At 39.7% G+C, this 14,320-nt stretch overlaps 2 protein-coding genes across 3 annotated transcripts; both read left to right on the plus strand.

Annotated features, from left to right (window-relative positions):
- LOC111803393 (probably inactive leucine-rich repeat receptor-like protein kinase At5g06940) lies at nt 1–3,702 on the plus strand. The gene is made up of 2 exons (XM_023687768.1): nt 1–2,356; nt 3,278–3,702. Exons 1-2 carry the CDS (start codon nt 64–66, stop codon nt 3,655–3,657), a joined length of 2,673 nt encoding a protein of 890 aa, XP_023543536.1. The 5' UTR covers nt 1–63; the 3' UTR covers nt 3,658–3,702.
- Nucleotides 3,703–5,475: 1,773 nt separating this feature from the next.
- Nucleotides 5,476–11,333, plus strand: LOC111803401. Of its 2 annotated transcripts, XM_023687780.1 has the most exons (4): nt 5,476–5,709; nt 5,799–6,686; nt 9,310–9,357; nt 10,333–11,333. In XM_023687780.1, exons 1-4 carry the CDS (start codon nt 5,704–5,706, stop codon nt 11,170–11,172), a joined length of 1,782 nt encoding a protein of 593 aa, XP_023543548.1. In that variant the 5' UTR covers nt 5,476–5,703; the 3' UTR covers nt 11,173–11,333. The 2 variants fall into 2 exon arrangements, with proteins under 2 accessions (XP_023543548.1, XP_023543547.1); XM_023687779.1 differs by lacking the exons at nt 9,310–9,357; nt 10,333–11,333 and adding an exon at nt 7,710–8,710 and having other exon boundaries at nt 5,799–6,734.
- Nucleotides 11,334–14,320: the final 2,987 nt, after the last annotated feature.

The following is a 14,320-nucleotide window of genomic DNA, read 5'->3' on the forward strand; positions in this document are numbered from 1 at the left end:
CTATATATATATATATATATATAATGGAGTACTGAAGTACAGAGCTCACTCTGAGTCCCTCCCATGGCTTCCCCCTTGAAACCGCCATTGTTGCTCTCATTAGTCTTTTCTTTCTTCGTTTTGTGTTCTTCATCCTCTGAGGAATCGACCCTTTTGACCTTCAAAGCTTCCATTAACGATTCAACGAACTCTCTCTCGAATTGGGTTTCTTCTTCTCCAACCCATTTCTGTAATTGGACTGGAATTTCTTGTACGAGTTCTTCTCCTTCATCGCTTTCGATTTCCGCCATTGTTCTTCAGGGTTTGAACCTTTCCGGTGAAATTTCATCTTCCATTTGCGAACTCCCTCGTTTAACCCATCTTAATCTCGCTGATAATCGCTTCAATCAGCCGATTCCTCTTCATCTCTCGCAGTGCAGCGCGTTGGAGAGTTTGAATCTGAGTAATAATCTCATTTGGGGAACAATCCCAGATCAGATTTCTCTGTTTGATTCTCTACGTGTTCTTGATTTTGCGAGGAATCACATCGAAGGGAAGATCCCTGAAGGCATTGGGGCTTTGAAGAATCTTCAAATTCTTAATCTGAGGAACAACTTGATTTCTGGTAGAGTACCCTCTGTTATCTTTCATAATCTTACTGAACTTGTTGTTCTTGATTTGTCTGAAAATGCTTATCTGATGAGTGATATTCCTAGTGAGATTGGGAAGCTTGAGAAGCTTGAGGAGCTATGGCTTCAAAGCTCTGGTTTCTATGGCGAAATCCCTTATTCTTTATTGGGTTTGAAGAGTTTGAATGTTTTGGATCTTTCTCAGAACAATCTCACTGGAAAACTCCCTGAAATGATGGGTTCTTCTTTGAAGAATTTGGTGTTCTTTGATGTTTCTGAGAATAAACTCATGGGGGCTTTCCCAAATGGGTTTTGTAGTGGAAAATCCCTTGTGAGTTTTAGTGTTCATACCAATTTTTTCACTGGGAATTTGCCTAATTCCTTGAATAAATGCTTGAATCTTGAGAGGTTTCAAGTTCAGAACAATGGGTTTTCAGGGGATTTCCCTGAATCCTTATGGTCATTGCCTAAGATTAAGCTAATCAGAGCTGAAAACAATGGTTTCTCTGGTGAAGTTCCTGAGTTCATATCAATGGCTACTCATCTTGAGCAAGTTCAGCTTGATAACAACAGTTTTTCGAGTAGAATACCCCAAGGTCTCGGATCGATTCGAAGCTTATATCGATTCTCTGCCTCGCTTAATCGTTTTCATGGTGATCTGCCACCGAACTTCTGTGATTCTCCATTGATGAGTATTATTAATCTGTCTCATAATTCTCTTTCGGGTCGAATTCCCGAGCCGAAGAACTGCAAGAAACTTGTCTCATTGTCCTTAGCAGGGAATAGTTTTAGTGGAGAGATACCTAGTTCCCTTGCAGATCTACCTGTGTTGACTTATCTTGATCTTTCTGATAACAATCTCACTGGCTCGATCCCTCAACGACTCGAAAACTTAAAGTTTGCGCTGTTTAATGTTTCGTTTAATCAACTATCGGGCGCTGTTCCGTTTTCTTTGATTTCTGGATTGCCAGCTTCTTTTCTGCAAGGAAACCCTGATCTTTGTGGCCCTGGTTTGCAAACTCCTTGTTCACAAGGCCATCCAGTAAATGATATGTCTGGACTTAACAAAATGACATGTGCCCTTGTCTCTATAGCTTGTGTTCTCGGAGTTATGAGCTTAGCTGCTGGGTTCGTTCTGTATTACCGGTCGTTCAAATCGAAATCCCGTGTCGATAACTGGCATTCGGTCTACTTCTACCCTCTTAGAATCAGTGAGCACGCGTTGATCATGGGGATGAATGAGAAAACTGCACAAGAATGTGAGGGAGCTTTTGGTCAAGTGTTTGTTTTAAGCTTACCGAGCCGTGAACTGATTGCCGTGAAGAAACTTGTTAAGTTCGGGAGTCGTTCGTGGAAGTCGTTGAAAGCCGAGGTCAAGACGTTGGCTAAGATCAGGCATAAGAACATCATCAAAATTCTGGGGTTTTGTCATTCTGATGATGCCATTTTTTTGATCTATGAATTCTTACATAAAGGAAGCTTGGCTGACTTGTTATGCAGAAATGATTCTTGTTTGAATTGGAATGTGAGACTAAGAATTGCTATTGAAGTTGCTCAAGGACTTGCTTACATTCACAAGGACTACGTCCCACGTTTGCTTCATCGAAACGTCAAATCGTCGAACATTCTACTGGACGTTGACTTGGTTCCGAAGCTCACGGATTTTGCTCTCGACCATATCGTTGGAGAGTCGGCGTTTCACTCGACAATCGCTTCGGAATCCGCTCATTCTTGCTATATTGCACCAGGTACACAAAAGTTTACGATAGTGTGTTAGGAATCAGGGATCTCCATATTAGTATGATATTGTCCAGTCCACAATCCTCCTGTCGAACAAAGTACACTATGGAGCCTCTCCTGAGGCCTATGGAGCCCTCGAACAGCTTCTCCTTAATTGAGGCTCGACTCCTTCTCTGGAGTCCTCGAACAAAGTACACTCTTTGTTCAACACTTGAGTCACCTTTTGACTACACCTTCGAGGCCCACAACTTCTTTGTTCGACATTTGAGAATTCTATTGACGTGGCTAAGTTAAGGACATGACTCTGATACCATGTTAAGAATCACGGATCTCCACAATGGTATGATATTATCCACTTTGAGCATAAGTTCTAGTGGCTTTATTTTTTGATTCCCCAAAAAGCCTCGTACCAACGTGGGACTCCCTCCCAACAATCCTCCCCTCGAACAAAGTACACTAGAGAGCCTCCCCTGAGGCCTATGAAGCCCTCGAACAGCCGGCTCGACTCCTTCTCTAGAGTCCTCAAACAAAGTACACCCCCCTTTGTTCGACACTTGAGTCACCTTTTGACTACACCTTTGAGGCTCACAACTTCTTTGTTCGACATTTGAGAATTCTATTGACATGACTAAGTTAAGGGCATGACTCTAATACTAGGTTAGGAATCACGGATCTCCACAATGGTATGATATTGTCCACTTTGAGCATAAACCAACGATCATTCCCTAAATTAGCTAATGTGGGACTCCCTCTCAACAATCCTCAACATAGTGAACCCGGCTGTTTCAAAAACTCGATAACCCGAAAAATCTATCAGTCCAGTACAATTTATTATAGTCGAGTCGGGTTTTATAGGTTTCTTTTGTTCAAAATGTGTTGGTAGTAAAGCGATCTAAAGAGTCTTATTACATCTATCATTTGGAATGCAGAATGTAAATACAACAAAAAGGCAACAGAGCAAATGGATGTGTACAGCTTTGGAGTAGTGTTGCTAGAACTGGTGACTGGAAGACTAGCCGAGCGTTCGGAATCGACAGACGCTCTCGACGTGATCCAGTGGGTGAGGAGGAAGGTGAACATAGCGAATGGTGCTTCCCAAGTCCTTGACCCGAGCATATCGGAGCATTCTCAACGAGGGTCGATGCTGGAAGCTCTAGACATTGCCCTCCAATGCACTTCTATGATGCCTGAAAAACGACCGTCGATGCTGGAAGTCGCCAAGGCGCTTCAACTGATCGGCTCGACAACGAACCTTCACGATGCTGCTGTCTTCTCGGCTGCAGAGGATGATAGTTCGGTGTCGAGCTGAAGACATGTCTTAGCTCCATGGCTTGTTTTCTGTATATCCAAATTCACATATNGTCAGTTTTTCGGCAACTGAGTTTTTTTTTTCCCTTTTCTTTTTCCTTTTGATTTTAAAATGAAGATGCTTAAATTTTGGTGTTATGTAGCTTTGGGTTTTATGAGAATCGTTTTTGTAGGGGCGTGTACGGGTTGAGTCGGTAAAATCGATTGGACTAACATGAAATTTTTAGTTTATTTAGTTGGTGACCCGAACAATCGGAATAGAGTTAGTTCACAGCCCAATTCAACCAATCTGGTTGGGATTGGGTTGTCGGGTCGTTTTTATTATTTAAAAAAATCATACTTATCCACGATACATGTTATAATATATATCAAACATTCACAAGTTACAATATATCACTGACATTAGTTACAAACGTCAAATATTCTTGATGTTCATAATGATCTTAAAAGTAGAGTATGGTAAAATTGAGTTGTAACTTTATTTTCGGGTTGGTGGGTCAAATGTCAACCTACAAATTGACCAAAATTTTCGGTTTTTTATAAATTCAACCCAAACTAAATAGAAAAAAAAATATAATCCTACCTAATAACGAGTAGGGTTGTGAGATCCCACGTCAAAATATAGGATGTGGAAACCTCTCCCCATTAGACACGTTTTAAAACCGTGAGACTGACAGTGATACGTAACGGGTCAAAGCGAACAATATTTGCTAGTGGTGGTGATATGGAATTAACCCAAGGGAAAGTATGGAACAGATTACCTTGATGATCAAGAACAAGAGTAAAGAAAACTCGTTTCTAAACTCGTGATTCGAATCACTCCACAAAAGATTTGATCAATACCACTTGAATGACTCTAACATGAGTTCCAAACACAAGAATTTGCAAAGAAAATCTTAGCTCTCAACAAAGCTAAAAAAAATAGAAATTCTATTCTTTTTAATTCCAAGATGTGATATCCCTCGTCAAAGAAAAGAAGATTTTGTATAGCCTTTACAACCTTAACTTATGTGATAGGTAACTCTCAAATTAAATTGACTAGTAAATGAGAAATACTCATAACCTTCGTATTAAAATGGTTAGTTAATGATAGAATGTGTTACATTATAACCTTAACTCCTATATTAAAAATTACTCAAATATGTACTTAAATTATAATGACTAATGAATGAAATGTGCTTATTAGTCATCTTGGACTAGTTCCATAAATTCAGCTGAGTTCATTAAATGCAACTTAAAGTGCATTTAGCACAAATATATGAGAGAGGTTTCCAACGTCTTCTAGAATCTCTTTTGATGAGCTCACCATACCTTGAATATAAGTGTACAAGATTTGTTGCAGCTTCTTGGCTCTTGTCCTTGTAATTGGACCTTGAGGTATAAAAATTCCTTGATCGTGGTTCATATCAGGTGGGCTTGAGCTATTACAAATAGTATCAAAGTCAAACACGGAGCGGTGTGGCAGCGAGGACGCTAGGCTCTCAAGAAAGATAGATTGTGAGATCTCACATTGGTTAGAGAGGGGAACGAAACATTTTTTATAAATGTGTAGAAATCTCTTCCTAATAAACGCGTTTTAAAACTGTGAGTCTTATAGCAATATATAACGCAGACAATATCTATTAGCAACACATTTAGGTTAGTCGAATTTTGGTCATATGAATATAAACTGACAGAGAAATGTTAATTTAATTTTATATAAGATAATAAATAAAATAATATTACAAAACAATAATACTTAAAATAAATAAATAAATAAATAAATAATAAATCGGAGTTGAAACGGTTTCTGAGAAGGTTTAAGAAACGCCACGTTCTATTGACCCATTCTGATCCGCCATGAAAATCTGAATTGCAAGCTTTTTTTCACTTTCTCCATTTCCTCCTCCTATTCTCTCTCCATTTGACAGATTCACAATCCCAATCAATCTACGACGCGGCTTCCACAAGAAGAAGAAGAAGAAGAAGAAGAAGAAGAAGAAGAAGAAGAAGAAGAGCAAGGAGGAGGAGAAGAAGTTTTTTGTTGTTTCCTTTGCCTCAAGGAAAAATGGAGGTGGTATACTGCTGGAAACGCATCTTTAATTTTCAATTTCTTACTCGAATTTCACGGCTTAAGGATGAAGGATTATGTTTGTGTTGCAGGAATCTCCGAATGTGGATCTTCCGACGACGGAGAAAGAAATCGTACCGGAGAAGATTGAGGATGAAGAGATCAAAGATCCTTTGTGTCATTGCGATCTTTGCGATGCGGAACTTGTGCATAAACTCGCTCAGCTTCTTCTTCCTGGATTATCCACCGCATGCGTCGATAATACGACTGGAGGTATCTTTCGAACCCCTGGCTCCGTGGCTGCTGATATGAGGAAAGAAATGGTAGATTATTTAACCTTGAGGAGCGAAACTTTTGTTGCGGAATCTGTAATCTTAGAGAATGCACCGGATGCGGAGTTATCCGATCATCCTTACGATATCATCTCTGATTTTGTTGAAGATTTTTCTCTGTCGAAGAGAAATTTTTTTAGTAGAGTTTCAGCCTGGGTTCTGAGTGAGAAAAGAGAGGACAAGATAGACGATTTTGTTCAGGAAATGGACGTCAATGGCTTTTGGCCGCTTGACAGGAGACAAGCAATTGCTCAGGCTTTGCTTAAGAACGTAGATTTCAAGAGTGAGTATCATTGTGACAAGAAATTCCACTCTGCAGAAGAATTAGCTGAGCATGTTGAAATCTGTGGGTTTAGAACCTTAACTTGCACAAATGAAGGCTGCACTGCACTATTTTGTGCAAACCACACAGAACAGCATGATTCCATTTGCCCTTTCAAGATAATTCAATGTGAACAGAAGTGTTCTGCCTTTATTATGAGACGTGAAATGGATCGCCATTGCATAACTGTTTGTCCAATGAAGCTTGTGAATTGCCCCTTCCATAATATGGGTTGCCAATTCCCTGTTCCTTACTCTTTGATTGCGCAGCATTGTACAGAGAGTTTTGATTCTCATTTGCTGCACATTCTTCACTCTATTCACAAGGAAGCCAATGAAGAGACTCTTAAACATCGACGACAACAGCTTGAAGAGGTGAGGTATTGCAAAGTTATTTGAATTCATATATAATTTCTAATGGGAATTTGCTTTGTTCATTCAATGATATAGTTAACAGACATTAAAATCCTTTAGCTGTCTGACCGAACTGAGAAAAACATGCATATATGAAAGTATGATCTGATATAAAATGTGTTCGTTGTCTGTTATGTAAAAGTTTTCTGCCATATTGAATGTATTATTTGGTATTCTTTAGCTACTCATATCAAATGTGTAAGCTCCACACTATGAACCCGAATTGGGTTCGTTAACCGCACACAATCACGTGATTTTGATATCACCTTTGGGTCGTCACACTATGAACCCAAATTGGGTTTGTTAACCGTACACACAAGTCTTGATTTTGATATCGCCTTTTAACTGATCTTTCTATGGGAACAAACTCAACAGATTGTTCTTTCAAATGTCACTGTTGAAACTTCTTTTGGGAAATATTATGGTAATATGGTCATTGTGATTGGTGTAACCTTGAGCCCAATACTATTTGTTATATCAATGTGATTCATTATTCTGGTGTGTTTTTCTACATATTTTTGCTACATACTGTTATTAATTTGCTTGAGATGTAAGATGAATCGTATATGCTTATCACGTCCTGAAATTATGAAATCGAAAGGCCTGGTTGAAAAGGAGGAAGGAATAAATGGTAAAGATATAGCTGATTAGCTTCCTCCCCCTTGTCTTTATTTTGTGGAAAACCGTACTAGTTCAGAAGTGGGATTCAACCTTCGCTAGATACTTCTAGTCGATCGAACGTTGCCAATCGAGTTATCGCCAGTGGGCTAAGCTGTTCGGTTGGGAATAGATTAAGTGATTAATCTAATCCTAACTTAACAATTTAAAGTCGTAGGTGCACTGGTGATACCGATACAGTATAATCTGCGGCTAATTTTTCATCAATTAGATGTGTTTTTGTGTCAATTCTAATTACAATTCTAATTGTTCTTCCAGGCATCATCACTTGATCACCTTAGAGGGCTTCAAAACTTGAGATTGTTAACCAAGAAAATCAAAGAAATGGAATCTGAGCTAGGACCATTGGTAATCATCGCCGAGGTTGAGGCAACAGAAGAAGCGAAGGACGCGTCTAACGAAACTGAAGAAGGGAAGGAGACGTCTAATGCAACTGAAGAAGCAAAGGATGCCTCTAATGCAACCGAAGAAAAGAAAGACGTGTCGAATGGAACTGAAGAAACAAAGGACGCATCTATTGCAGCTGAAGAAACGAAGGATGCGCCTACTGCAATTCAAGAAAGGGAAGTCGTGTCTACAGCAATTGAAGAAACAAAGGGCACTTCAGGTGAAGGAGAAGAAGCCAATGATGCTGAAAAAGAAGAAACAAAGGATGCCATTATCCCTACTGAAGAAGGGAATGCTGTGCCTACTGCAATTCATGAAAGGGATGTCGTGTCGAGCGCAATTGAAGAAACAAAGGACGTTTCGCCTAAGGCAACAGAAGAACCGAATGACGCTTCTAATGAAAAAGAAGAAGCCAATGATGCTTCAAACGAAAAGGAGGAAACCGAAGATGCATCGACTGGAATTGAAGAAACAAAGGATGGTTCTGATTCGATCGAAACGAAGAATGCTTCTGATGCAGCAGAGGAAGAGACAAAGAATGCTACGAACGCGGAGGAGGAAGAGACAACAGACGCTTCAAAGGAGGAGGAAGAAGAAGCGAAGAAGGAAACCGAAGAAAGCAAGGAGGGCGACAATGGAAGTGAAGAAAGGAAAGGTCCATCTAAAGGAATGGAAGAAAGAAAGGATGATCCAGATGAAGCTGAGAGATAAAAGGAAACCATTTTCTTCGCCACGGAATGCTTCGTTTCCCTTTCCATTCGTTCCCCTTCCCGTCGTCTTTTCTCTATTAACTTCACATTCTTCATATTCTTTCTTATATACTATGATTCATTGATTGATTGATTATGCATAAACTACGTGTATGTCTTATAGATCGTGTATGTCTTATAGATCTCTCCGAACTGCTAGTACCAACAATTCTTTGATATTTGTATTTGCAAGTAAGGACAATTATTATTAGTATTACTACAAGGAGTAGTAAAAAAAATTGCAAATAAGCCCTCAGAAAAGTGGGTAATTAACTGAAAAGGAAGTCAGGTTGAGTTGTCCTCCAATGGCAGTGGCCTCTTACAGAGAGGGCAAGAGTTATGGAGGTTGAGCCACTGGAAGATGCATGATTCATGATACACATGCCCGCAGGGAGTTCTTATCACCTCCCTCTTCTTATTCATCTCATCCAAACAGATACAGCAATCTCCCAATAATTCCTTCTCTTCCTCCACTTCAACACGCGCCACCACTCCACGACGATGCCTCCTCCTCGCCGGCCACTCATCCACAACAAGAGTCTCCTCCACCAGTCCGCCGCCGTTTCCCTGCCCCTGGTACACTCCGGCTGCCTGACCCATCCAGATGTTTTGGATGAAATCCACCTCCACGACGATGTGGAAGCTCGTCTCTCTGTTTCCGGNAGCATTGTACAGAGAGTTTTGATTCTCATTTGCTGCACATTCTTCACTCTATTCACAAGGAAGCCAATGAAGAGACTCTTAAACATCGACGACAACAGCTTGAAGAGGTGAGGTATTGCAAAGTTATTTGAATTCATATATAATTTCTAATGGGAATTTGCTTTGTTCATTCAATGATATAGTTAACAGACATTAAAATCCTTTAGCTGTCTGACCGAACTGAGAAAAACATGCATATATGAAAGTATGATCTGATATAAAATGTGTTCGTTGTCTGTTATGTAAAAGTTTTCTGCCATATTGAATGTATTATTTGGTATTCTTTAGCTACTCATATCAAATGTGTAAGCTCCACACTATGAACCCGAATTGGGTTCGTTAACCGCACACAATCACGTGATTTTGATATCACCTTTGGGTCGTCACACTATGAACCCAAATTGGGTTTGTTAACCGTACACACAAGTCTTGATTTTGATATCGCCTTTTAACTGATCTTTCTATGGGAACAAACTCAACAGATTGTTCTTTCAAATGTCACTGTTGAAACTTCTTTTGGGAAATATTATGGTAATATGGTCATTGTGATTGGTGTAACCTTGAGCCCAATACTATTTGTTATATCAATGTGATTCATTATTCTGGTGTGTTTTTCTACATATTTTTGCTACATACTGTTATTAATTTGCTTGAGATGTAAGATGAATCGTATATGCTTATCACGTCCTGAAATTATGAAATCGAAAGGCCTGGTTGAAAAGGAGGAAGGAATAAATGGTAAAGATATAGCTGATTAGCTTCCTCCCCCTTGTCTTTATTTTGTGGAAAACCGTACTAGTTCAGAAGTGGGATTCAACCTTCGCTAGATACTTCTAGTCGATCGAACGTTGCCAATCGAGTTATCGCCAGTGGGCTAAGCTGTTCGGTTGGGAATAGATTAAGTGATTAATCTAATCCTAACTTAACAATTTAAAGTCGTAGGTGCACTGGTGATACCGATACAGTATAATCTGCGGCTAATTTTTCATCAATTAGATGTGTTTTTGTGTCAATTCTAATTACAATTCTAATTGTTCTTCCAGGCATCATCACTTGATCACCTTAGAGGGCTTCAAAACTTGAGATTGTTAACCAAGAAAATCAAAGAAATGGAATCTGAGCTAGGACCATTGGTAATCATCGCCGAGGTTGAGGCAACAGAAGAAGCGAAGGACGCGTCTAACGAAACTGAAGAAGGGAAGGAGACGTCTAATGCAACTGAAGAAGCAAAGGATGCCTCTAATGCAACCGAAGAAAAGAAAGACGTGTCGAATGGAACTGAAGAAACAAAGGACGCATCTATTGCAGCTGAAGAAACGAAGGATGCGCCTACTGCAATTCAAGAAAGGGAAGTCGTGTCTACAGCAATTGAAGAAACAAAGGGCACTTCAGGTGAAGGAGAAGAAGCCAATGATGCTGAAAAAGAAGAAACAAAGGATGCCATTATCCCTACTGAAGAAGGGAATGCTGTGCCTACTGCAATTCATGAAAGGGATGTCGTGTCGAGCGCAATTGAAGAAACAAAGGACGTTTCGCCTAAGGCAACAGAAGAACCGAATGACGCTTCTAATGAAAAAGAAGAAGCCAATGATGCTTCAAACGAAAAGGAGGAAACCGAAGATGCATCGACTGGAATTGAAGAAACAAAGGATGGTTCTGATTCGATCGAAACGAAGAATGCTTCTGATGCAGCAGAGGAAGAGACAAAGAATGCTACGAACGCGGAGGAGGAAGAGACAACAGACGCTTCAAAGGAGGAGGAAGAAGAAGCGAAGAAGGAAACCGAAGAAAGCAAGGAGGGCGACAATGGAAGTGAAGAAAGGAAAGGTCCATCTAAAGGAATGGAAGAAAGAAAGGATGATCCAGATGAAGCTGAGAGATAAAAGGAAACCATTTTCTTCGCCACGGAATGCTTCGTTTCCCTTTCCATTCGTTCCCCTTCCCGTCGTCTTTTCTCTATTAACTTCACATTCTTCATATTCTTTCTTATATACTATGATTCATTGATTGATTGATTATGCATAAACTACGTGTATGTCTTATAGATCGTGTATGTCTTATAGATCTCTCCGAACTGCTAGTACCAACAATTCTTTGATATTTGTATTTGCAAGTAAGGACAATTATTATTAGTATTACTACAAGGAGTAGTAAAAAAAATTGCAAATAAGCCCTCAGAAAAGTGGGTAATTAACTGAAAAGGAAGTCAGGCTGAGTTGTCCTCCAATGGCAGTGGCCTCTTACAGAGAGGGCAAGAGTTATGGAGGTTGAGCCACTGGAAGATGCATGATTCATGATACACATGCCCGCACGGAGTTCTTATCACCTCCCTCTTCTTATTCATCTCATCCAAACAGATACAGCAATCTCCCAATAATTCCTTCTCTTCCTCCACTTCAACACGCGCCACCACTCCTCTCCTCTGCCTCCTCCTCGCCGGCGACTCATCCACCACAACAGTCTCCTCCACCAGTCCGCCGCCGTTTCCCTGCCCCTGGTACACTCCGGCCACCTGACCCATCCAGATGTTTTGGATGAAATCCACCTCCACCACGATGTGGAACCTCGTCTCTCTGTTTCCGCCGGACAATTGGGCGATCTGAGACGCGATTTTCCAGCCAATTACTTCGCTGGCGGCGGCGTGGATGTCGAGTGTGGAGAGTAACCGGGGGATGTGAAACAGAGGATCATGGAGTTGGCGCAGAGAGAGATGAAACAGAGCATCGTTCACCGGAATGGGTCTGGTTTCAAACAGAATTTGCGGCGGAACTCCGGGGAAGGAAGAAGCAGAGATCAGACGGTTGAAAGAGCGCATTCGGACTTCCAAAGCTGTATGGGTTTCGGATTGGGCGGCGGCGGTGTAAAGACGATACTGAATCGGCGTAGAAGCAGCGAAAGACATGATTGATTGATTGATTAATTGAAGTGGTCGGTTTTTGATTCAGCGGCGGCGGAGTGAAGGTTGTATTTATAAGAGAAGAGGAATTTAGTTTCAAATTTGGAAAATCTTAAGAATCAGACCGTTGGATCATAGTGACCGATTAGGAAAATGCTAAGAATTTCCTAATTTGATCCGCTTCCACTCCCTCTTCAAATTAAATTCGTGTTTATGGGAAGTATCTGAATTTCGTTTTGGAACTAATAACGGCTATACTCTGTTTTTTTATTACTACTAGTTTAACTGTTCTATTCATGTTATGTTATGGTCACGAAATCATTTTCTACTTATGACACGCTATGAGAGGTACGTAAATGAATCATATCCAAATGAGAGTAATTCTGAGGATAATATGTCTAAAAAAAGGTTTAAAAGAATTGAAAGTCCCTCTCTATACCAACAAGGTGCACCTTCCTTTCAGTTCCTGTTCGGGAGCCAAAGCTTGACTAATAAGAACTACCTGCCTGAGTCGGCAAAAATCCTGGAAACCCACCAGAGCCGTCGCGAAAGCGAGTCTTCATGGGGAAATTATTCGATAGCTTGAACTCCATGGTTAAGCATGCTTTGGAGCAATTCAATGTTGGGCGACCTCCTTAGGAATTTTCCTACGCTACAGGTGAGTGAGGAAAAAATATACTGGAAGAACTCATGTTGGTCTGTGTGATAGTCTTCACTCTTGAAAGCGAGGAGTTATTAGTAACCATGTCGCAGGGGAATATCGGGGCCATCAAGTATCAAATCTAGATTCTAAATCCTAGGCTTGAGGTGTTACAAATGGTATCAAATCGACACCTCTCCCAATAAGATGTGATTCAGGGACAGATCAAGATAGAAGTTGGTGAGCATGTGATACCCAAGTAAAGGAGAGGTATATGAAAAAAGTGAGACCATATCCGAATGAAAGCGATACTAATGATAGAATGACTAAGAAAAAATTAAAAGAATTGAAAGTCAATACCTATACTAACAAGGTGTACCTTCCTTTTCAGTAGCTCAATCATAAAAATTTGATGGTTAAACGTGTTTTTCTCTCGGAAACCTAAATCATTTCTCGTACCTTATTAACCTAGATGTTACAACTTGGACTGATATTTGAGCCCAATTATTTGGATTTGGATTTTGATCAACTTTGGGCCTACTCCTTTCAACTTTGACCCGAACTATCGTATAATGAATCACTGAAACTTTACCGATCTAGATAATAGTGTTTCAATAAAAGAGCTAACGAAGGGGACGAGCCAAATAGGGAGTCTACTGGACGGGGTTCAACTAGCAGAGACTCTTAGAACAACGGGAGTTATCAGTTCCCAAGTGAGCATATTATGGGAGACCGTCAAGCACATCCGACAAAGATCAAGAGAGATCTCATTGTTGCAATGACACAATTTGAATGTTGTCCTTTTTTTTTTTTTAAACTACGGGTGTACATGATCCGATGTGGGGGATTTTTTTGACCGAACTCAAAAGTTATCATTGGTTGGATTGGTAACCCAACCCAAAACTTTTCACAACCCAATCCAACTCAACCCTTCATTCTCAGGTTGGGTTGTCAGATTTTGTTTAGTTTTATTTATCCACCATTTATAATTATTCATTTACCAATAAAATATATTAAAAGTTCACAAACAAACACAAATCAATATATAATTATTGAAAAAAAAAAAAAAAAACTTGAGTACCAGAAACCCATTAATAGGAAGGATTCTTAATATATTTTATATATTTTTTATTTGGCTCGGGTCAACCCGAAGGTTTTGTCCATGAACTCGAAACCGAACCGATTCAGTTCAGGTTCAGAAAAATAAACTCAACCCTACCCGAAATGCTACTCCAACCCAACGCAACCCAACCCTTATAGTTCGGGTTGGGTTGGTCCGAGTTGTCAGGAATATACACCCCTAATATTTGCTCCTTATAACAAAAAAAAATATATATATATATTAATTATAGAAAAACTTAGGGATACAAAAAAAAATAAATAAAATATCGATATTTTTCTCTAAATTTGACAAATTGTCATATCAATGTTAAAATTAATTAATTTTATTATTATTATTATTATTATTATCTATTTTAGAAAAAAAAAAAAAAAA

The sequence above is a fragment of the Cucurbita pepo genome, chromosome LG10 (assembly GCF_002806865.2).
Source record: "Cucurbita pepo subsp. pepo cultivar mu-cu-16 chromosome LG10, ASM280686v2, whole genome shotgun sequence".
NCBI classification, from domain to species: domain Eukaryota; kingdom Viridiplantae; phylum Streptophyta; class Magnoliopsida; order Cucurbitales; family Cucurbitaceae; genus Cucurbita; species Cucurbita pepo.

Coding starts and splice junctions, on each gene's coding strand:
- LOC111803393 (XM_023687768.1), top strand. CDS start 64: ATGGCTTCCCCCTTGAAACCGCCATTGTTGCTCTCATTAGTCTTTTCT. Junction 2,357..3,277: donor TTCTTGCTATATTGCACCAG/GTACACAAAAGT, acceptor TTTGGAATGCAG/AATGTAAATACAACAAAAAG.
- LOC111803401 (XM_023687780.1), top strand. Junction 6,687..9,309: donor TTCTTCACTCTATTCACAAG/GAAGCCAATGAA, acceptor TCTATTCACAAG/GAAGCCAATGAAGAGACTCT. Junction 9,358..10,332: donor GACGACAACAGCTTGAAGAG/GTGAGGTATTGC, acceptor TTGTTCTTCCAG/GCATCATCACTTGATCACCT.